General features: G+C 50.5%; 1 protein-coding gene across 4 annotated transcripts in view; it reads right to left on the reverse strand.

Annotated features, from left to right (window-relative positions):
- Positions 1–3,639: 3,639 nt before the first annotated feature.
- The window catches only part of ATP2A3 (ATPase sarcoplasmic/endoplasmic reticulum Ca2+ transporting 3), a 58,718-nt gene continuing 39,439 nt past the window's right edge, over positions 3,640–22,918 (reverse strand). For 2 of the 4 annotated variants that reach the window (XM_062592275.1, XM_062592273.1), the window contains exons 12-22: positions 22,404–22,529; positions 20,651–20,869; positions 19,432–19,767; positions 19,081–19,301; positions 18,041–18,243; positions 17,742–17,827; positions 16,765–16,898; positions 16,178–16,295; positions 15,645–15,762; positions 13,353–13,428; positions 3,640–9,418 (exon numbers count right to left, since the gene is read on the reverse strand). In XM_062592275.1, the coding sequence (XP_062448259.1) occupies positions 9,343–9,418; positions 13,353–13,428; positions 15,645–15,762; positions 16,178–16,295; positions 16,765–16,898; positions 17,742–17,827; positions 18,041–18,243; positions 19,081–19,301; positions 19,432–19,767; positions 20,651–20,869; positions 22,404–22,529 (1,713 nt within the window). In that variant the 3' untranslated portion in view covers positions 3,640–9,342. The remainder of the gene's footprint in view (positions 9,419–13,352; positions 13,429–15,644; positions 15,763–16,177; positions 16,296–16,764; positions 16,899–17,741; positions 17,828–18,040; positions 18,244–19,080; positions 19,302–19,431; positions 19,768–20,650; positions 20,870–22,403; positions 22,530–22,918) is intronic. The other 2 variants (XR_009960396.1, XM_062592274.1) reach the window with 2 other exon arrangements.

The following is a 22,918-nucleotide window of genomic DNA, read 5'->3' on the forward strand; positions in this document are numbered from 1 at the left end:
GGGGCCGGCGGGTGGGGAGGGCTGCACCCCACGCCGGGCGGAGGAGGGGGGGGGAAGCAAAAAAAAAAGGCAAAAAAAAGCAAAAAACAAAACAAAAAAAAAAAAAAAGCAAAAGCTAGCAGCGTTTCTCGGCGCACATCTGGGCAGCTGGGGTTCCTCCTCTGCGCAGGGCCGCGGCTTCCTCTTCCTATAAGCGCTGGGCTGGGTGCAGCGGCGCCCTACATGGCCCGGGGGTGGGCCAGGCCGGGCCCCCCCGGGCCGGGGCCGAGGTGCTGGGCCGGGCTGCGGGGAGCCATGGCGGGGCCGGGGCGGGGGCGGGGGGGGTTAAACGTGGGCTGTGACGGGGGGTTCGGCTGGTGCGGAGGCGGCGGGAAGGGGACCCCCCCCCCCGGGTTTCAGCGCACGGTGCCGGGGAGCGCCCCGCTCCGAGAGCATCCCGCCCGCCACCAGGGCTCTCCCTGAATTCTCCCCCATTCCCAAAACCCCCCCCCCGGCACCCCCGTGCCACTGGCGGGAACCCCCCAGATCGCTGCCCCACGGCCCCTTGAGGAATTTCCTCCGCGGGGGAGAGGAGAGGGGGCCGCCGGGGCGCGGGAGCCTCTGCTTCATCCCCTGCCAAGCGGCGACGCTTTGGGAAATACAGGAAAAATTAATGGGCCGGGGAAAAAAAAAGAAAGAAAGAAAAAAAACAACATTTCCTTTCCGGACCATCATTATTATTATTATTTTTAACATCGCCACCTTGCTCGCTGGCTTGCCCTCGGCACAGGGCTGGTGCGGCTGGCGCAGCCGTCCCCGTGCCCGCGGCGTGCACCGGGCTCCCGGCTCCGCACCAGACGCCGTCCCAGTTCCCGGGCCCTAAGCAGCGCAGGAAGCCCAGGGCAAATAACGAAACGCCGCCGCTAATCACGCAAGATTGAAGCCCGATACCGCTATCGAGCAGAGCAGACAAACCTTATAAGCTTAGATGTCTGTCAGGAGAGAAGCAAATAAGTTACTGTATGAAACGAAGCCTTTTAGGGAAGGCTGCGCACCCCTGCCAAAGCCATGGGGATAATGAAAATAGGACAGCTAAATTTAACAGCAAAATGACTTGTAAAGAAATCACTTCGAACCTCCTCTCTGGTCCTCGGAGTCAATAAAACGGTTAGAGCACGGGTTTAGCAAAAATAGTTTCTGTCGGGAGATGACACACGTCTCCCAGCCCAGTTTCGCGCGGAGGCAGGTGGCGGGCGCCGGGCGCCTCTCCCGCCCCCTCCCTGCCTTTGCCGCCCGCTCAGTTGCTTTATGGCGGGTAACGAGCAGCCGCGGGCCGGCGTGGCGGAGCCGCGGGCCGGCCCCACGGCGCCCACGGGCTGCTGCACGAACCCGCTCTTCGCGGCCGAGCGGCGCGGCTTGCAAGGAGCTGCTGGGGACAATAAATATTTTATTGCAAAGGGTAAACAAGAATTTTAGAAAAGTAAATAAAAAGCAGGCGTAAATGGGGTTTTAGGAGCGCTGGCAGAGCGCTGCCGCGGGCCGGCTTTGCCCGCGCTCGGCTCTCTAAAGGCACGGTGCTCGGGCGAGGCCAGGGACAAGGCCGCCGCCGCCGCCAGCAGCTTCTTCCACTTATTTCCTGAGCGAACTCAACGTCTCCTTGGGTTTGCTGAGGGAAAAAAAAAAATAATACGGGAAATAATACCATGGAGGGAGTTCACCTGCGCTCTGAGCTGCGACAGGCCCCGGCCGGGAAGGAGCGGCTGCCGGCGCGGGAGGAGAGGGAGCCCGAAGCCCGCGCGCCGCCGAGGAGGGGGGCGGCTGCGGCGCCTCCGCAGCGAGGGAGCCCCCGGGACGTCGCTTCTCCAAAAAACTGCAATTCCGTCTTTCTTTGGGGGAAAAAAAAAAGAAGGTAGCAAGCGAAGCCCGTGGCACCCGCCGGACTCGCGCTGGGCAGCGCCCGCAGCGGCGCTCCCAACCTCGGCCCGACGTCCCGCGGCCCGGTGGAAACGCGAGGGCCGGGGCAAGGCCGCGCTGGGGAGCGGGGCCGCCAGCGGCGCGGCGCCGCCAGAGGAGGAGCGCAAGCAAGGGCCTACAAAACAGCATGTTCAGTTTTATTTCCAATTTTAACTTGTTCTTGACCTCTCCTCACTCCTTCCCAGCAGCGCTGGCCTCGCTCTGTCTCCGTTCCCCGCTGCAACGCCCTGCCCAGACGGATGTTTCTGGTGGTATTAGCTCCCCAGAAGTGGCATTTCAGTCCTGGGTTGCCACAGCAACACTCCCGACCAGAAATATCTTGGCGATGATTTAGCCAACTCCAAAGCAAACAAATTAAACGGAGATGCTGAGGATACCGAAGGGAGCCAGGAGCCCCGTTCCCACCCCAACCGATGGGAACGGGTCGCCGCACCCTTCGGCCTGGCCCGCGAGGTTGCGCAGGAGAGGCCGCGGCGCGTGGCGGTGCCCCGCGGAGGCTGCCGGGGCCAGCGGGGAGACGGGCGCCGCGGCGGGTGGGCGCGGAGCGCTGCGTGCCCAGGCGGTGGTGCGTCTCCAGGGCGCTGCGGGAAGGGCGTTCCCGGGCGGCTGGGCCGGCTCGAGGTCCCCCAGGACCCGGGGGTGGGATACGTGACGTGCCCGGGGGTGCCAGCTGCGGACCCAGCAGGCAGACCTTGTGTCTCTCTTTCTAAATGCACGTAAGAGATTCTCCCCTTCCAAGCCCAGGATTCGCCCGGTCACCTCACTTCCACCCCCGCCCAGCACCCCCGGCAGCAGCCGCCCGCAGAGTTTAGCTTCTGTCCCCTCCTTGGCAAAACAGCCTAAACCCAGGGTAAAACGGGGCCGGCTTTCCTTGGGCTAGTGACCTAACAGGTTAGAAACAGGCAGGTTTGGACCCATCACCTTTGGTCAGCACCTTTCTCGATCACAGCATCCAGCAAGGGAGCTCCAGGTTCTCATCTTGGGGCAGATGTGCCTTCAACAGACGTTATCATGAATCCAAGCTCATCCCAAAACCACCTCCAGCCATCCAGGGTCTTCCACTCAAAACATTACAATCACTAGAGCTCCGGGTGACCTGGACATGGAAACATAGAGCCACAAGTTTCTCTCCCAGCTTGCAGATCTTAAGCCATCCTCCAGGCCAAAATGGCCTGGACCAGACCCTTTACGGGGATTTGGGGGCAGCTCTGGTTCATACGTGCTGACATCTCAGCCTGCACAGCAAAGCCTCCCACCCTTGAAGGACTAAACTGGAAGGACACGTTTTCGAGATCATGGTGCATGAAGGACTTGCTTCATGCTACTCTCGCAGCTGAGGGCGGTAAGGTGGGGACTGTTCTGGATGCAACCAAAATTAGCACTGTTATTTGTATTCTTGTGCCCTAAGAGTGAATTAGCTGGTTCTTTAAAAATTCTCAACAGTCAGATCATGCCACTCCTTTCCTTTCGCCTTTGTCATCTGGTGCCAAAGGCAGGCTCAGCTCCATTTCTAATTTGGCTGCTACAAAAACCCACAAGAAATCCCGATCTGGTGAGTACAATTCCTTTTACGGCTGAAGAATGCCCTCAGGCACTCCATACAGCTCCTATGGGCTTCTGAATTTCCCCCAAATGTGTGACAAACAGGCGACAGCGGGGCAAGAAAAGCAAAAAAACCCAGAATCATCCAGTAAAATTGCTTTTATTTCTGTAATTCCATAAGTATAAAACAAATCAGCCCAATATTGTGTGAACAGAGTGGATCATAGTTACGTGACCACAATGAGCCGTCTTACGTCTTCACAACACACCTGGCTATTTACAATCAGACAAAAGACACCATTTCGGAAGCAGTAATTGAGTGGAAAAATATCTCTCATGTAATAAAATAGGAAACCTTGTTTCTTTCGATTCTACCCCTCAGATAATACCCTCCCCCCAAGATACAATGATTTATCTTTCACTACGAAGCACAAACTCGCAGGTTTCTAGATTTGGCTGTTCAGGCATCATTAAAAAAAAAAGAAGAAGAAGAAGAAGAAAAATCAGCACCTTCCCCAATTCAAGCCGTGACACTAATAGCACCTGCTAACAGCTCAATGGTTTCCCTCTTCCTCCTCATTAGGGCTCAGATCAAGCCCAGCAGCCTCTACACAGCTTGGACATGAGCCTACTCTACAGATGTCTCCATCCCTCCAGGTTCACATAGGGACATCCAGGCTCATTTAACGCCCTGTCCCTACTGAAAGCTGAATGGCACCAAAAGGAATGGTCCAAGGAGCTCAATCTGCTCTGTAGACCTCCTTACTCACTCCAGTCCTGCAAACCCTAAACCCAAACCGTGCCTTAAAGATGCCGCTGCTGGAGCTCCCATGGAGCGCAGCTCTTTTCCTGTGGTCCCATAAAACCAGCTCTACCGATCTGCAAGGCTCTGCCCGCCTGCCTCGCTCCTCCTGCTGGGCCATGGGCAGCCAGGGACGGGCCACAGGAGGGGGGGGAAAAGCCCACGTGGGAGTGAGCAGGGACATGCTGTTGAGAGGAGAGGCAACGAAAGGAATGGCCCAGGTGGGGAGTTGGGGCCCATGGGTGCCCAGGTGGCCTTCCCAGCAGGACCACAGACAGCACCCAGTGCCACCAGTTGGGCAACTGGGGCGTGTGGGAGCCCCCCACTAATGGGGCAGAGCCCCCTAACAGAGCGAGGAGGCGGAGGGGAAAAGGCATCCCTTCAGTTTTTTCAGCTGGGATCTCTAGCTTCTTTTATTTGAGGTGGTGACCACTCCAGACACAGACGAATATAAGAAAAAAGAAAATCATGACAAAAGTTAGGAGCCGATTTGGGGAACTCCTATGTGTTAGGGTTTCAGGCAAACCACAAAGCAATGTGATTCCCAGGTTACTGAAACTCACGGAACAACTCACACCCATGGGAACAGCCTGTAGGCTGAACCCCAGGCACATTTATTTGAGAAGTGCTTGCAGAATGAGACCTTGACTTGTAAGCAGCACCATTGATCTGATGTACAAAAGAGGGACCAAAATCTGCTGCTGAGGGGTCCTGTTGCTCCTCCCGCTATTTTTGCCATGCAGCATGCACACAGCTGGCAGAGACTCTAGTTTAAATCCCCATCCTTCATTTCTCACTGGTCTTCTAGATTCATTTCTGTTACAAGAACAAAGTTCCCCAAGCCCTCCAACAAAGTCTCTGCTTCCAACTTCTGACTTCTCTAAAACCTAATGGTACCATCCAGTCTTGGCTGAGCAGAATGCTGGAAACACATGTAAGACATCACAGTAATGCCAAAGTCTCAAAGACACAAATGAAAAAACTCATGGATTCAGTATCAAGACCCTGAACCATATTTGGACCAGCAAGGAAATTACCTGATAGAAATAAAACCTAAGATGCATATCATTTTTGCTTCTCCTTCCTCAGTTGCTTCAAGTAACAACTGCCTTTTTACATTTCTAACGTACCTCCCGAAAGGATTATGTGCCGCAGACGGAAGAGTTCATCCAACAACTGGCCACAATGACACGACATCCTGAAACAGCACACAAGAGTTTTCACAGCTGTTGCCCAACACTCACACAGCCGGTGCTTGCTCAAGGGATGAGGGACCCTTGCCTCCCATCTTTAATTTACTGGTGCAACCCAACATGTTGACTGGCCCCTGAGAAAGGAATTTAAAGTGCTCACAGAGAACCCCGCACTGCCATCCTGGCACTTCCTCTGTGATGCGTTATGCATGGTTGCTTCCCTTTGCCTAGGAAGATCTGTCAGAACAGCCCATGTATGGTAAAAGTGTTGCTGGAATGACACCGAATTTTACTGAAGAACTCTGACTATGCCAGGCAACAAAAATAAAAATAAAAATAAAGTGATTTTTAAGCTCTGTTATCAGAAAGGCAAAGATCCTAGCAGCTTTTCCCCTAGGCTGCCTTTTGCAACAAGCTCTTGGGTGAAACAGCCACACCAGTGTCCATCTCCAGTCTATTGCACGCAACCAAACGCTTCAGCCAGACACAAGACCCAATCCAAAACCAATGGTCCCCGGTCTTTAATCCCCAAGTTTGCAGAAAAACATACTCTAGCATGTAAAAGCGCCCAGCATGCTGCTGTTGACATACACATAATAAATAACTACTCTATGATTTATCCTGACGCTTCACCAAAGCATAAAAGAAAAATAATTATGTCTATGGATATTTTTCTACTTCATTAAAATATTTGAACTATAAGCCTCTGTAATCAAAAACCAGAGTGAAACCTGTCTTTCCCAACCAATGGGACAAGGAGGGACAAGCAACGAAAGAACAGAGGGGGAAAAAGAGAGAGATGTGTCCCTACCATTAGGAAATGCCGATGTATAAAAATTGGTCCCTCTTAACAAAGGGGATGCCTGTTCCAAGTATCTTTAGTGCAGGTTTCATGGACTCGCTATCAGTTTTTTAGAGACCTAGAGACTTGCAATAAAAAGACAAATGCAAACTTGCTGCTGCTGGAAAGAACAAGCCTTTGGCTGAGACATGGCTCTGATCTCTCGCACTCAATGCCTTGGTCACTCACAGTTGTAACCAAATGACTGCAGGAACAGAGCAACGTTGCCAGGGCCTTCATCGGTGTGGCATCTCTGCTGACAATACAATAACAGAAACTTCATCTCTCTTAAAATAGCCTTTCTGTTAGAGGGTTCAGAAGGATGTTTGGTACAAGCACTTCCATCTCTCTGGTGTCAAATAACACTAAACACAATTACCAGTAGGAATTTAATAGCAACTTAAAATTTCCTGATTCTATCTCTCTGTGCATGTGCCTGAAATAGAGCTTTTTAAAAAATCTCCATGCGTTTCAGAGCCATAATCATTATTCACTGCTCATTACTGTGACCTTTACACAAGAAACTCTTGCACACACATACGTACTTGGGTAAAATTAATAATCACACACCAGACCTTCAGCTTAGGAAAAGTAATGCCATTCTGGTGGGGCCACTTGGCATAGACGGACCAAAGGAGTCGCTGCTGGTGGGACTGACCAAGGCAGTGGCATCCCAGGGAGAGGCCAGAAGGCAGCCAAAGTGCCCAGCTGGACCCCATCCCACAGAGCAACATTGAACAGGGCTGCAATGCTCTGAATCAGGTCTAGCCTCCACCTTTCTCCTGGATTTTCAGCCTCCAGGAAACACAGAAGTGATTTCTTCTGAAGTTACTGGGCTGGTTCTGACTACACAAGAGGCTGAATTCAGCCCTGGATTAAACTCCTACTGGTTATTTTCTTGCACAGAGAGCTGGAGATGATTTATACTAAAACAAGGTGAAATCTACCTTTTGGGGGAAGAGCAATCACACATATATGGCATTAGTCTCACTGAAGCCTTATTTTGAAGGCTTAAGTAGTACCTGGGTCATGCCCTGGTCTTCTGCTCCAGGGCGAGCTTCATCTACAGTGAAAATAGCTTTTAAAGAGGAATTGGCTGTCCCATCAGATCACCAATTAAATCAATCAGACATAAACTGTTTGAAAAATAAAACTTCTTCAAGACAAAGTATAATAATATTTAAAAAAAATCAGCAACGACCTTCCTGTAACCACAGAATATCTATAAAGATTTTTTTTAAAGAGCTCCATATTAAAATTCCTTGAATACATTATATATTAAATACAGTTACAACATTTCATGCAAGGTTTTCTGTACATTAAATCAGCTCAGTAGTATAACAGTTCTGTACATTCCCACTGGTCTGGGGGCTCTACTCATCTTTTTCAATGCTGGTGACGGAGAAAAGAAAGGAAGGATGATTTTTGGCACATACTATACAGAAGAAGATTAGCTTGTTAGCCCATACAAAAGAGAAACAGAGAAGCACTGGAAGCTTTTAAGAGGCAGAAGTAAAATAAAAACCCAGGCAGGAAAAGAGCGAAATGCTATCCAAACCACCTGGCTTAGTGCCATTGGATACTCCAGGCTGGAATTTAAAAGAAAGGCATGGTGTCCAGCTAAGTATTATCAGGATGGGATCATGGAGAAAAGAGGAAAAAAAGAGGGAGCATTTGGAGAGCTGGGAAAGAAATCACCTAGAAACATATGCTCAGCTGATGTCACTCAATGGAGAAAGGTCAATATACTGGATCCCAAAATCCATTCCTGATCCATACACATCCACTTGTACACTGCATAATTCCTGCTGCAGAAACATCCAAGAGGTTAAAATACAGCTGATGCCTTATAAAAAGGGATTCCATCAAAAACACTAGTTCCGGAGAATGACTATATTATGTACAAACATACATTCGTTCCTATCTTGAAGGTAAATCACTGCTGTCAAGGCTGTCTTGTGCAAGATAGCGTTGTCCTCCTGGACAGAGAACACAAGCTAATGGACAGCTGCTTCTAAAGCTCTGTACACTACTCCTGTTGGGGAAATATTGAAAAAAATAACCTAATAAAGGGAGTGTGACCAGGAACGAGCAGTAGACGTGAGGATCCAAAGCTGGTCGTTCCCAGGTTTTCTTTAAATGGTTGTCTCTACAAGGAAGATGGCTACAGCTTAAATAGTGCAGGAGATCTAACAAGATGGTCTGTGGAAGAGAAAAGACAAGACTAAGTCACACTTTGATATCTGATGAGCCTGAGAAGGTGCAGGGCTTTCCACAACAAGGAGAAAAACCACAGAACAATGTGATAAATAGGGAGATCTTCAGCATCCATCCCACACACGCATGCACGCACACGCAATCTCTACATATAAATACACGTCCACAAGATCTACAACTTTGGTAGTTATCCAGGATATAGCCTTGAAACTACCTTCAGACCTGCTGCCGAAGCACCTAGGCAACACAGCTACCCTAGCACTGAGCCTAGCCCCTGCATGAGATGCTCTTGTGGACACCACCAAGGGTCAGTGCCCATAATCTGCTGCTGCCACGTGTCCTTATTTCCTCCCCTGCCCTCGCACAGATCCTAGCCCCTCCCAGCACAGAGAGCTGTCCTGGTGTTACCTCGCCCAGCTCAGGAGAGCATCCTCCCATCCACTTTCCACATACATTCAAGTCTTGTCTTAAAACCAGACTCTCCTCCGTTGATCTCCCATGAAGGAAGCCTTCACTGAGCTCACTTGTTAGGGTGAAAATTTGAAAAAAAGGGTCTAAAATTTTGCAAGAAAAAATTCCCAAGGAACTGGGTTACAATGACTCAGTTACATATAGGTCCATCCCCAAACCATACTTTAGCTGTCCAGTAATTGCACTGTTATGTACAGGAAAAAGAAAGCTACGAAACAAAACAAAATCGGTATTTTTCTTTTTGACAATTCACCCGCATTTGTCTGATAATCGGACACATGCATGTCCTGCTGGCTTCTAGTGATGGTCAAACATGCAAGACTTCAGTCCAAGTTACAAGTTAGGGTTCCTTTATTTAGGAGAGTTTCCTTTGTGTCATTCATTTCTTGTTCTCTTCTCCTGAAACAAAGAAAAAGGAAAGTATTGGCTAGTGTTCAAAAGCAAACCAGCTCCCCATTTTTGTCGTCACATACAGCCCTTCCTGCTTCCCAGGCTAGGAAAGGACCTCGTACAGCATCCAGAAAGAGCCAGTCCTATAGGGCCCCTTTGGTGTGAGCTGGAAACACACGTTGTGCTCCTGCCGCGCTTGGCTGATGAAACGCGGAGCATCCGGCCCAGCGAGCGGGGGCATCCCACTTTCCCCACCATGAGCTGGGAAGCAAGCCTTCGCTCCATCACCACAACCCTTACTGGCAACTTCTGAACAAAGAAGTCCAGAATCAGTCTACTCTGAAGTACCACCAAGAAGTGCAGAAGAATTTTCACCTAAAAAACAAGCCAGCTGAAATGTCGCGATTCAAGAATAACTCAGGCATACAAATTTTAAGAAACAAGAAAAACTTGTAAGAAACCAAGAAGTCACCTGGGTGTCTTGGGCAGCTAAACAGTCCCCACCAGAGCAACTGAGCAACAATTAGGCGGTTAATTGGCTGGCCACAGCAGTTCCCCAATCCACTAAACCTTGTGGCTGTGCAAACAGCTACACGGCCATGATGCGCCGGGTGACTCAGGGACAGGAAGGGGGCACTTCTGCAGCATTAGCACCGAACGTTTAACCACAGCCTCAGGCCCCTCAACCCCTCCAGACACTTTCGAAAATATTATTCACAGGCCTTTGAGCAAAAGCACCCAAGCACACAGACCTGCAGGCCTTGCAGTGAGTCTGAGATTTCCAAAAAACCCTGAAATCAGCCACGTGCCCAATGCCCACTTAATTTTAATAGGATCTAGATGCCTAAATGCCTGCACACCAGTGAGAGACTATGAGGTGGGTCCAAGGAACTATCTGCAGAAATAGCTGTTGGGGCCATCTCAGTTCCTCCAATCCCATTTTGATCCTGCCCCACAATACCAAATTTATCAAGGCTGTCACAGCCCCTAAACTCATGTAGATTTGCATCCAAACATGAGCCCTTTTCCTGCAAGATCTGCTCTCCACCAGAACAGCACAGGCTTTGCAGGACGTTTTCATTATTGCTTTTGACTCTTCTCTTCTCTTACCGTGTTCCTGCACAAGCGGACGCTGGGGGAACGCGGCTGCTCACCCCCGGCACCGATCGCTCCTTCAGCTGAGCTCTGGCAGCAAAGCAAACTGCTGCAGCAAACGTGTGAAAACAAGCACCGCTGCCGCAGGGCCCCCGGCAGCTTCAGCCAAGACGCCGGCTCCCAGGAGGAGGCGGAAAGGGAAACGGGCTTGCGTCCCTCGGGACTGGCACAGCGGCAGCGCCGAGCGCTGCACTCCCAGCTGGCAGCAGCTTTGCTGCTCCCGCAGCCAGGCCCTGCAGCTCGAGGATGTTTTCCTCCTGTGTTTCCCTCTGCTCTCCTGTTTCTAAAGCATGGCATGCACCAAAAAAAAAAAAAAAGGAAAGAAAGAAAGAAAAGAAAAAAAAAAAAAAAGCCAGTAGTGCTGTAAAGTCCCATCTGGAGAGATTCACATACTCAAAGGTGCAGCAACGCTCTCCTCGAGTGTATCCCTCAGCTCAAACAAACGACTTGGCATGTCGGGAAGCATTCCTTCCCCTTCCGCGCACAGCTTGGCTAAGGTAGCCATGCGCAGAGATTTCCCTACAAGGGCACACCATGGCCTTGCAAACGCAGTACCAGCTCTTCTGCTGTTCTCCGTCTCCTGGAAAGATGACGACTATTTTGTCCACACTGAAATTGCATCGCTACAGCCGCCTGCTTGCTTCGGAGGGCCTTTTACGGACTGCTGTTGTCTCCAGGTGTGGCTGCTCCAGGGAGAGAAGGGAGAGGAGGGTCCTTCTGCAAAGCATTGCAGCTTTTTTACGATCAGAAACGGAGATTATGACCCCTGTATCTGGGGCCGTCTCTGATGGATGTTGGGTTGAGGGATCTGGAGCCCTGGGGCTCCCACCGAGCTGAAGTCACTGCCCCAAGCTGCACCATCAGGCCACGCACCATAGAGATGGTCCCTGCATGCTTGTCACCGCACTACTACACTGGCAAACTGCTCTTAACATGGAAGATTTCAAAGCATAAAGATGAAGTAAGAGGCAAAGTTTCCCTCCGCAGTCAGGATGCTCACACAAATGCACAATCTCATGTTCAAATCAGCCCCTGCAGCAGAAGAGAGCTGAAAACAGCGCTGCACGGGCCGAGGATGGGCAAAACACCAGAGTGGGAACACTGAGAAATGGGCAAGTTTGCTTCAAGATAGTGAAAACGAGAAGGACAATGAGAAGGTGCAGGGCGGGGGGCAGCAAGAGGGCAGGGAGAAGTGGCTGACGGTTACGGAGAGGAATGAGCACTAACGATTATAAAACAGGGACTTCTCTGGACATTCAGAAAAGAGACTTTGCTTCATTTTGGCACAGATCCCTGGAAACCTTTCTTCTGCATGCCACAGGGCTGAGAAAGAGCAATATACTTGCTTAGATACATACAGGATGGCAAATATTAAAAACATCAGGTCAAGAGGTCCTGGAGGGTGGTCAGTCACATGAGCAAAACCTTTGTGAGTCCATCAGTATGCATCTATCTGAGAATGACTTTGTGGAAGCCTGGGAGAACATCTCCAACTTCCCAAACTGAACATCTACAGTTAGACCATGCTGATAGAGCTCAACCACGTGCTCTCGTTCATTGTCTCACACTCAACTTTGCTTCCCAAAACTGAGACAGCAGAAATCTCAGAGCGGCCAGAGATGGGTGAAGGCAGTGATAAATATGCAATGCATGTCAGATGAGTAGGCAGAGACATGTGAAATATTGAGACTAGAGTAAAACTTGAACAGTCTCTGCTTTCTTCCACTTCAAGGACAAAGGAAAAAAAAATCAACGGAAATACAACTGATCTAAATTTAATCAAAGGAGAAGCTTTTTCATGCGAAAACTGAGTCAGCAGAACTCACAGCTATAAATCTGCATCCATTCCCTAAGGGCTAAGATTTGGCCTGGAGAAACAGCTACCGCTAAACGATAAAAACACATCGAGTTTTCAGAAGCACTGAAGCCCTGGGCTGTCTGTAGGGAGCAGAGTGGGCAGCTGGGCTGGGGGCTTTTGGCCTCTGTGCTTGCAATTGCACAGCATCCCACGTCAGAGACCATCGCCCAAGCACCGTCTTGCAGAGGCTTAGCTACAGCCTGGCTCCTTGTGACAACTGCCACATAAACGGCATTCATGGGCTTTTTAGACCTCCTTGAGAAGCAGAACGTGGGAATCCGCTGCTAGAAGGAGGACTTCTCGTACAAGAACACTTTTGAGCTAAAATCGTGATCCTTTCACTTCTTCATCACCTCCCAAGTTGCCATCCAAATGATGAATGCTGAAGCACATTGATTTCTTCTCAGCTCTTCCGGAAAGCCTGGCCCAGAGGCCAGGTTTTATATTAATGACTCTTATAACTCTTTTTTTTTTAATCTTCATGACCTTTGCAGTGCTATATTACACATCTTGAGAAGAAAGCACACTGCCAGACACTTTTCTTATTTGCAAAACTGATAGACACAGAAACTGCGGATCCTGCTCAGCAGTGTTGTCCTGCAGCTACCAAGACATCACAGAAAAACTAGACAGGATGGGACTTTGCAAGCCTCCCAGTCACCATCATCATGACCAGCTCCACCTGCATCACTCCTCACCGACCCTCCTCCACAATGTGACCTCCACCACCACCATCTCCCCACTCTTCACTATGAAGAAGAAAGCAGAACAGGGGCAAGAGATACCCCAATCATAGATACATTATTGGGTAGTTTTCAAAAACACGTTCACCCAGACACTGTCCAAGCAGGTCCCTGCAACACATGACAAGGACTTTGGCAACAGCACAGGAATACGGTATTCAAAGATGAAGCACGTAAGAAAGCCAACCCTGTTTGCTCTGGAGTCCTGCAGGTTTTCAACTGGTGCTCCCCGCTCCACGTGTTTCTTACTGTCCTCAGAATTCCTGGCAAAAAAATCACAATACCACATTTAAAAGTGGTTTCTGTTTTGTTTTTAAGTAAATCTGCCCAGAGGAATGAGGAAGATGCAAGGTTTTAATTATTTCTTTCAAATGGGATGATTTAAGCATGATTTTGCCCTGTAGCTGTGACTGAATAGCTGCATTGAAAAACTCTTGCTGGATGAGACACAGAGCGACTGGTTAGCATGACCAGCACCAGCACCATGACCATGTGGATGGAGGTGGCCCAGGGGAGCAGACATGTCAGTAGCATGGCAGGAGGGACCCAAAAGCTGAAAATACTGTGAGCTGGTACGATCACATTCAAAAGGATTGCATGTATTCCAGAAACAGCTGCTAGAACCCCCACGGTGCCCTTCTTCAAAGAACATTTAAGAGAGAAATGCAAACTGTGGGAGAAAAGGACTCATTCTCACACCACAGATGGTGAAGGAAAGACCAGGGACATGCATGGACTGTGACAGCCAAGAATTAAACTTGCTCGCCCAGGTCCTAGCCCAGTACCGTGCCATAAGATTATTGCTACAGGCTCGTAATAATATAGTAAGCAGAGCTGGGTGATGCAAAGCACCTGATCAGTCTGGTGAGGAATGCATCTATTAAATAAAAATAAGCAATTTCCATCTACTCTGTAAAAATATAAGCCTGCCCATCTCCATTTCTGGGCAGAGGGTTAGCTGAACAGTTGCTGTGGTTATGACTCAGTTCGCCACAGAGAGGAGAGCTGATGTGAGCACCCCCAGCCTGCCATTCCCTGGCGAGACGGAGCCACGGGAAACATGGCCGGCAGGGTCGTGCCAGCTTGCCCCAATTCCCCTTCTGCTATTCGCAGCTCTTTGCAATCGCATGTTTCTGCTCCGAGAGAAACCAAACCTCCGTGGGCTTCCCTGCTTGACATTTTCCCACCCAGGCGCGCTCAGCTTCTAGGTGAACAGGTTGTTGAGGGAGCTAGGGGCTCACGAACGCCCCCCCAGCACGGAGGCAGCCGCCCTCCCTCGGGCGCTGGTGAGATCCCCAAGCCTCCTCCTGCCAGGACTAACCACACCTGCCTTCAGCCCTGCAACGCAGAACGCATTCACGCAATCTGCCTGGGTGCTTCGTAGCAGGGGAAGTGAAGAGGAGAGGGTTTGCTGAGACGTGGTGGCCTACGGGGGGAGAGAGCAAGACCTGAACAAAGCAACGGTGCACAGCAGGGACTGGAGGTGACCCAGGTTGCTCATCACCCACCCCAGGCCCACTGCGTCACCTTCCCTGGGCAAGGATGGCCTTTCTCCTGCCTTTCTTCTTTCTGCTGTCACTGCCAGGGTGGGCAAGCACACCCTGAAAAATGAGTAAAATCTGTTTTTCTGTTGCTGCCCACACATCAAAGCCCAGAGCCCTGGAGAGGGGCTGGCTGCCATGGTGGGCATGGGACCCTCAGCCACTCCTGGCCATCCCTGCCAAGGCCTTCCACAAAGGCAGGGAAAACCTGAAGGTTTAACTCAGCACAGAGATAATCACCCACAGCAACATCTTTAGCAAGAAAAGAAAGAAAAGATGACATAATATTTTTCAGAGTGCTGTTTAAACAGACGCTATGATTTACAGCACAGAGCCCTGGAGTGCACAGGAGCCCCAGCACCGCTATAAATAAACTTGGCCTCATCTGAGCTGCTTTCCTACCTCTGTCTGCCACCAGCCCAAGCTCTAAGAGGGGTGGCCAATGGCAACCCCCACTAGAAACAGCTTTTAAGGTGTTTGAGTGGTTTGATCTTAAATACATGTGGCAAACTTGACATAAGGATATCAACAGAGAGGCGGAAGATCCAGGGAAGTGGGAGGGAAGGATTCCTGTTAGCAACAAGCATTTGCTTTGTTTTGCTTTAAAGAGAGGGATTTGATTCCCACAGATTCAAGAAGAGCTGGATAAACAAACGTGGCAGATTTATCTATTGTTCCAACTTCTAGGGAATATTTCAAACAGATTTTAGTATCAGCTGCTATGCTTGGCGTGGCAACTGGGAAGGGCTGGGGTGCCGGGAAAAGCCCATCTTTCACAGCATGCCTCACTGGAGAAAGCAGACAACCATGCAGGGTGCAAACTCAACGCAAGTACTGAAGGTGAATGAGGGGCCTTGAAGCCATCAAGCAACACCAAGCAAAGTGCCATGCAGCAAACAGCATCGGTCAGCCGCCGTTTTCTTGCAGACCATGCTCACCGTCTAGGTGGTTGCGGGAAAGATACTTGAGTCCTTCATCGAGCAGGATAACAGGCAGGGAAATTTTCAGTACAACCACCCACTGTGGCCAGCTCAGGGGGGTTACTTGGAAGATGAGCTGCAAGGCAGAAAGGATTTGACATGTTAATAGAGAAGGAGATAGGATTTTTTTGTTTTCAAGATCAGGTTAACTTCTTTTGTATCACCACAGATTGAGGCAAAGGTCAGCCTGAGTATAAGGACTGAGGGTCCAGACAGGCCAAACAGTAGGATTTCTCTGAGGTCTGTCAAGGTGGCTGCAGACCAGGTAGAGTCAAAAATGACACCTGCAGATCACTGCTAGCTCAGGTAAAGTGCCTAACTGGATCAGGGTGAATCATGGCCCCCACGTCAGTTCGGTTCATAGGTTCTGGTCCTCAGGCACTGGCCAGCAGGAATCATCTCAAGAGCCTCCAAGCTCAAAGGTGCTTGGAGGATTTGCTCAGGGAAGGAGCCACCACGAGCTGCAAATGGAAGGAGCACAGAGCACTTACGGGCATAGGCTTTACGTAGAGAATGAGGAAGTGCAGCGCCATGGACATGACAATTGCCCCCAGCAGCCAGATGTTGAGCCACGGGGGCATCCGTAGCAGCGACTGGTTCTCAGACACACTGTGAAAGCAAGGGGACAGGCATTAGCCCAAATAACCTCTCAGCTCCACAAGCCTGTCCAAGCTGGAAGGTTTCCAGCCCTCTCCAGGATGCAGGGCTATAAAGTATAGCCTCCTTTCACACTTCAAAGCCTCAGGCTTCACCACAATTTGGATTTGAACATGCACTTCAATACAATCAGCTACGCATGGATTAGGACTGAATGTTAACATGGCAAAACTCTACTAAAGGATGAAGATCCAGTCATTCCTCCACCACTCTTAATAGTGATACATTGCCTGGAGGAATTTAGTTATGGTTAGCCAATGGTCCCCTGCAAGACCACTCAGAATGGCTCTGCCAAGTCAAACCAAAGACCCTCCTCAGCCTCCATCCGTGATCAGATGCTGCCCTCTAATGATGCTCAAAGAAACCCCCTGCAGAAGAGGTGAGGTGGAAAGCACACAGGATTATCCTGCACTAACTGTACCTGTTCAGGGCATTGCACATTTCAATTGTCACCAGCACAGACAGAGCCATAGTGGTTGGATATCGAGACTCAAAGATTTCACAGCTGATTCCTTCGAAGATTGGATTGTCCTCTGTGCACCTCATAAAGTTCCTCTGTCAGCACAGGAAATTGTTTGTAAATACTTCACAGAACAACAGTACCATACAAAAAAGGCGGGAAAGAGGTGGAAGAGGTAGACTGCTTTGTCGGGGAACATGATGAACCTTGCTTATTAGAATTGCCTTCAATAGTTTATGGTTCAGAGCAACTGATAAAACAGTATAAAGCAATCTGTTTGTTTCGATTGTGGCTTTGCACAATTATGTCTGGATAGTTGCTAGGAGATTTTTATGTGCAGTTAATTAGTTGTTCGAGTGAACACACATCTCTATCAGAAACAGATCTTCCATTGCACAAGACATTAGTTACAGAGCTGTGGCCAACCATGTTGGACAAGAAGGCAATGCAGGACAAAATGAACCTCAAGATGAATCCTTGGTGAAAGAGTTTATGAAGTTGGAGACAAGCCTAGGCCTTATCCCCATACAGGCACCTCAGGCTCTGGCAAGGGTTCTGCAGCCTGGAAACTGCAGCCTCCTTTTGTCAACTCCTAGGGACTGCTTCTCACCAAGGGCGTGATGGGACTCCATTTCCCATCAACCCACTCAGCCCATAGTGCAATAGTAGTGTAATAATTGGTACATTTTAACCTAGTATCAGATACAGGAGTTACTTCTAGCTTCTTTGGAAAAAGTTCCCCTGTCCATGCTGATTGCTGATGGAAGCAAGGATAAGAACATGGATCCGAGGGAGAACGTTTGCTATTTTTTTTATTACTCTTTTCCATCAGGAATTTGGGAATGTGGCAATAAGCACAGAAGGAGATAGAGGCAAAGGCTCCAGGACTTGAATCCAAGTCCTTATCTGCTCAATATGTTACCACTTTCCTAACTTACCAGCTGATAAAAGGAGACTTGTGGCCCTTCGGCATCATACAAGAACCACCAGGTTGCTGCCCCCACCGTTGCCAGGCCAACGTACACTGCAGCCAGAGAGAGAGAAACTCCTTAACACAAGCACCATCATTGCCACACTAGGGTGGGGTGAGGATCCTTAGTGTGTCCCCTCGACCAGACAGAAACATCCAGCCCTGCTAGACATTACAGCATGGGACAGGACTGCCAGAAGGCACCAGGAGGAGCAAGAAGGCCATAGTCAGTGGGAAACATGGCATGGCAATCATAAGGGCTCTCACCTCCAATGGCCAGATAGCGGAAGAAGAGCCAGCCACTGATGAGGGGCTCCTTGGGGTTGCGGGGCAGCTTGTCCATGATGTCGAGGTCAGGAGGGTTGAAGCCCAGTGCAGTGGCCGGCAGCCCATCCGTCACCAGGTTCACCCACAGCAGCTGCACTGGGATGAGCGCCTCCGGCAAGCCCAGGATAGCTGTCAGGAAGATGCTGCAGACCAAAGACCCAGAGAGTCCTAAATTAGATGCCATCCAGGGAGGCAGGGAAAAGTATCTATATTGTCTAAAGGGAGAGTGAGTAGGTACCTTAGATCCAGATATACCACACTGAATATGCACCCAGATTCCCACATGCAAACCCACACCCCCAGAGCCAGGAGTCTGAAATCCAGACCTGAATTTTGCAGTTACAATTTGTTTCACCGTTAAAATTCATTTTGCAGTCAAAACCAATGTTTGAGCTAACCATCAACCCACCACAGCCATGTGCTTTCCCATTCCCAGTGGGGCTATCCCTGCTGAAACACTAGCACAAAGGATTCCCAGGTGATCCCTGCTATCCCTATGGTTGTGCCCACATTGCCAAGGAAGATTCTGATTTATGGGGAGAGTTGTTTTATGGGACTGATGGGTGGCAGGAGGCAGCAGCACAACATCGCCTCACTGTGTCTATCCCAGAGGCTGCCCACAAGCTCTCACACACAGTGCTTTGGTGTGATCCAGCGATAACTGCCTCTGTGCAAGTACCTGCATCCCTTGGCATTCCCTGGCTGTGCTTAAACATGAAATATGTTGGCTCTTGGAGGGGCGGACTTCTTTATATGAAAGAAAAACCTCTCCCTCTCTGGGAAATGAGGTAGGGCATCCAGCGCAGAGTCCCCTGGTTTGGTACTTGGGGTCACAGCTACGGCCAACAGGCATGCCAAGGGTGTAGGGGAGGACACAGCTGTGCCCACAAGTCACTACTCGACACCCTAAAGGACACATCTCTCCTGCTATTTTCCCACCTCCCTCAAGCCGAGGCTCAGAGGAGATGAGAAGCTCTCACCAAACAACCTCTCCAACGTTTGAGGAGATGAGATAGCGGATGAACTGCTTCATGTTGTTGTAAATGGCTCTGCCCTCCTCAACAGCAGATACGATGGTGGAGAAGTTGTCATCAGAGAGCACCATCTCAGCAGCTGACTTTGCTACAGCTGTGCCGGACCCCATTGCAATGCCGATCTCTGCCTTCTTCAGGGCGGGCGCGTCATTCACACCATCGCCGGTCTGAATGAAGCGCAGGGCGGGTATTAGGAGGACAAAAGTAAACAGGCTGGGCAGAAAGACCAGCTTGGCCCTCTGAAACACCGTCCTCACGCTTGTGCTCCCACCGGTCTGGGACCAGTGCAGGACTCACCATCGCCGTGATCTCATTGAAGGACTGGAGGTACTCGACGATCTTGGACTTGTGAGCAGGCTCTACGCGGGCAAAGCAGCGGGCGGAGCGGCAGGCCAGTCGCTGGGCCTCTGGTGAGAGGTCGTCGAACTCCCGGCCCGTGTAGGCCTTGTCCGCCACATCCTCGCTCTCTGAGAAGATCCCGATCCTCCGGCAGATGGCCACAGCAGTACCCTTGTTGTCCCCAGTGATCATGATGACACGGATGCCGGCTTTCCGGCACATTTCAATGGATGAGGTCACCTCCTTGCGGGGGGGATCCAGCATCCCCACGCAGCCCACAAAGGTCAGGTTGTCCTGATGGTAAAAGGGGAGGTGGCACATTAATTTCCCCAGGCCTCCTTGGGAAAAGCTGTCTTCTCTCTCCACCTTTGTATCACCCCGTACCAAGGCATCAAAAGACACTGGAGGATTTCCCCTGCAAGGAATCACATCTTGCTCCCCAGTAAAATCACTGGGAAATTTCCTACTAGTTGCAATGAGGGAAGTCAAAGGCCCTCACACACACTCTGCTCCATCTGACGTGGTTTACACTGTAACCTAGTTGCAAGAGGCCACTCAAGCGCTTATCTGGTCCATCCATTGCACATTAAATCTTTCCACTTCGTTTTCTTCATCCCTGTCCCTCATGGTCGTCCATGAACACCTCTTGCAACTGCAGAAAGCCTCAGGTTCAGCAGAGCTGCTCCCCATGATAAAATCAAACCCAAGAGGCAAACGCTTAGTGGAGGGGGACTATTCCCTTTGGGACCAGCCTGTCATGTGCAGCTCTACAACTGGGATGGAAGAGAAGAGTTGAAATATTGGCCCGTTTGGATCCCCCAAAGAAATCAGAGAGCATGTGAGAAACTCTGCTGGGACAGTAGAAGTCGGTGGAAAACTTAGTTTGGGGAAAGACGAAAGTTGCTGCAGCCTGTGAGCTGTGCTGCTGTAGGGGCAGCAACCACAGCAAGGGGATCACAGTTACACACAGGAACAAGAGCAAAACCAAAGATGACCCTGTTGCTTGGGGTTCAGCTCTCCCCAGCAAACGAGGCCAGGATTTCTCCCATGCTACCTGCCCATCCACTCTCAGATCTCTGCCCTCCACCCCTGCAAGGGAACGCGATAGCAAGAAAGCTCTTCCCAGTGCTACAGCCCTCACTGCCTGCCCCAAGGCTCCCCATTTGCTCTCCATTACCTCGTAGCAGATGAACTTGGTGGAGTCGTCCAGCTGCATGGACTCCTTCCGGACAGGGGCATCGTGGGTGGCCAGGGCCAGGCAGCGCAGAGTGTCGATACCCATGCCCCAGTCTCGGACCCGGGACAGGATCTTCTCCTGGATGGAGGAGGTCAGAGGAACCCTGGCAGTGCCCACACGGACGTAGGTGCAGCGCTCGATCACACTTTCTGGGGCACCCTGGGAAAGGGGAGAGGAACCGGCTTCAGGATGGCCCAACCACCACAAGCAGCTTCTTACCAACAGGCTTAATTCCCCAAGTGCCCCAGACACAAACTCCAGTGAACTCTGCGCATCAAACAGACACAAACTCCAGTGAACTTTGCACATCAACCAGACCTCAGCCATGGCCATGCTCTTAGAAGTGTTTAGAAGCAAAGCGCAACCACGGGTAAAAAACCCTTTAAAATAGCTACAAGTATTAAAAAACAGAGGTTGACCACCTTTTGTAAGCACTGAAGAAAGTGACTGCAGAAAGGCAAAGCTCCAGAGCGTGCGTGGTCTCCCTGCAAAGGCAGGTGAGACAGCCAGCTCCATGCTCTCAGTTTGCACTAGATGGCACCCTCAACCACTGCAATGTGCCGCCTGCCTGGCTGGGAGAGATGAACTCTGTTCAGGTCACCAGACTGAAGAATCTGGCCTGAGGGGGAAATCTGTCTGACTCCTCTAGACCTACAGGCCTCCCAGGGTTACTCCAAGAGCACCTATCCCATCTCAGGTCTGAAGGAAGTGAGGATAGTAGGTCTCCTCCTCCTACCAGGGGAGGATGCTGGCAATGCTGCGTGATTTAGGAACACATCCCATTGCCCTTTAACGTCTCAGCATCATGCCCTGGCCCTTTTGACCCTGTAAAGGACCGTCAGCATTCCTCTAACATAGCACTTGCACTATGATATCCGATCCCACAGTTGCTCCTCTTAAAAAAGCCACTCACGCAGCCGACAGCCAAGCCTATAGCTCCGGCAGCACTAAGGCAATCCTGACCTGACCAACAAGACAGAGTTCATCCAGAAGATCTCCAAGTGGGAAGAACAAAACAGAAATCTTCTCAGAGACCGTAGGGGGAAATTCCTGCCATTTCTCCTCTGTTTCTTTCTCTTGGGAAGAAAATGTCTTTAAAATATTGTTTTATTTCTGGTTAAGTAGCCCTCTGAGTATTACTGGTGTCAGAGGGTACAACCCATAAATGCACGTGCTGGCATTTTCTGCAGGGGTAGCTCTACCTTGCCCCAGCACCCTGCAACAGGAGATCCAACTTCTTTCCTCCCTCTGAATGATCTAACTCCTTTTTCTATCAATACTACAAAGACTCACCTCCTACCTGACCACACCAGTCCATCTTCTGGCTCTTGGACCCTCCGGTCAGCTCATTGAGGAGATGAACAAAGCTGCCACAGAGGCTGGCTTACACCTGAGACCGACACAAGCTCCCAGAGAGGGGCACAGCTTCTCCTACCTCACAACAGCACTTTCTAACTGCATCTTTTGTTCTTGATCCAACTTAGCTCTATTCACAGGATCTCTACACACACCCATACACACAGGCAGAGCTCTTCCTGGTCATGAGGAAACTGCAGCCTCCAAGGGCTGAATACCCCCACCTTTCCACAAGCGGACCATTACCACCTTCTCCAGCATGGGCCGGATCTCGCCAAGATGTGTGCAAGGCTGCAGGCGGGGCAACGAGCCTGGTGAGTTTGACCTTGGCCCCTACCTTGACAAACATCTTGCTGCCACTGGAGTTGTGGCCGGTGCCGACAGGGGTACAATACACGGACATGGACTTGCGGTCGCGGGAGAACTCCAGGGTGCACTCCTTCTTCATCAGCTGCTTGATCACCTGCAGGAAGAGGCAGAAGCATGCGGCTCAGCGGCCTCCAGCCCATGGCTGCTGCTGCCCAACGTTGGCTGACAGCCACAATGAGTGCACATCTCTTGGGAGAGACCAAAGGGACAATGTAGAGACAGGCACAGACACATCCACCCCTATGCAAACACAGCTGCAGCCACCAGCACGCAGAGAGGAGCATGCACACACACACACACACTCACACCTCCCTACACCCTGCCACGAGCACATCCACGTTAGTATCACGATGGCTGAGCCCACCTCTCTAGGAGGACACATCTTGTCCCAGAAAAGTCATTTACTGAGCAGGGCATTCAGGGCTGATTTGAAGTATATTCTGCAGAGGGGAGTGGGGATGTTAAATGACTATCTTGATTACT

Source organism: Rhea pennata, chromosome 20 (genome assembly GCF_028389875.1).
Source record: "Rhea pennata isolate bPtePen1 chromosome 20, bPtePen1.pri, whole genome shotgun sequence".
Classification (NCBI taxonomy): domain Eukaryota; kingdom Metazoa; phylum Chordata; class Aves; order Rheiformes; family Rheidae; genus Rhea; species Rhea pennata.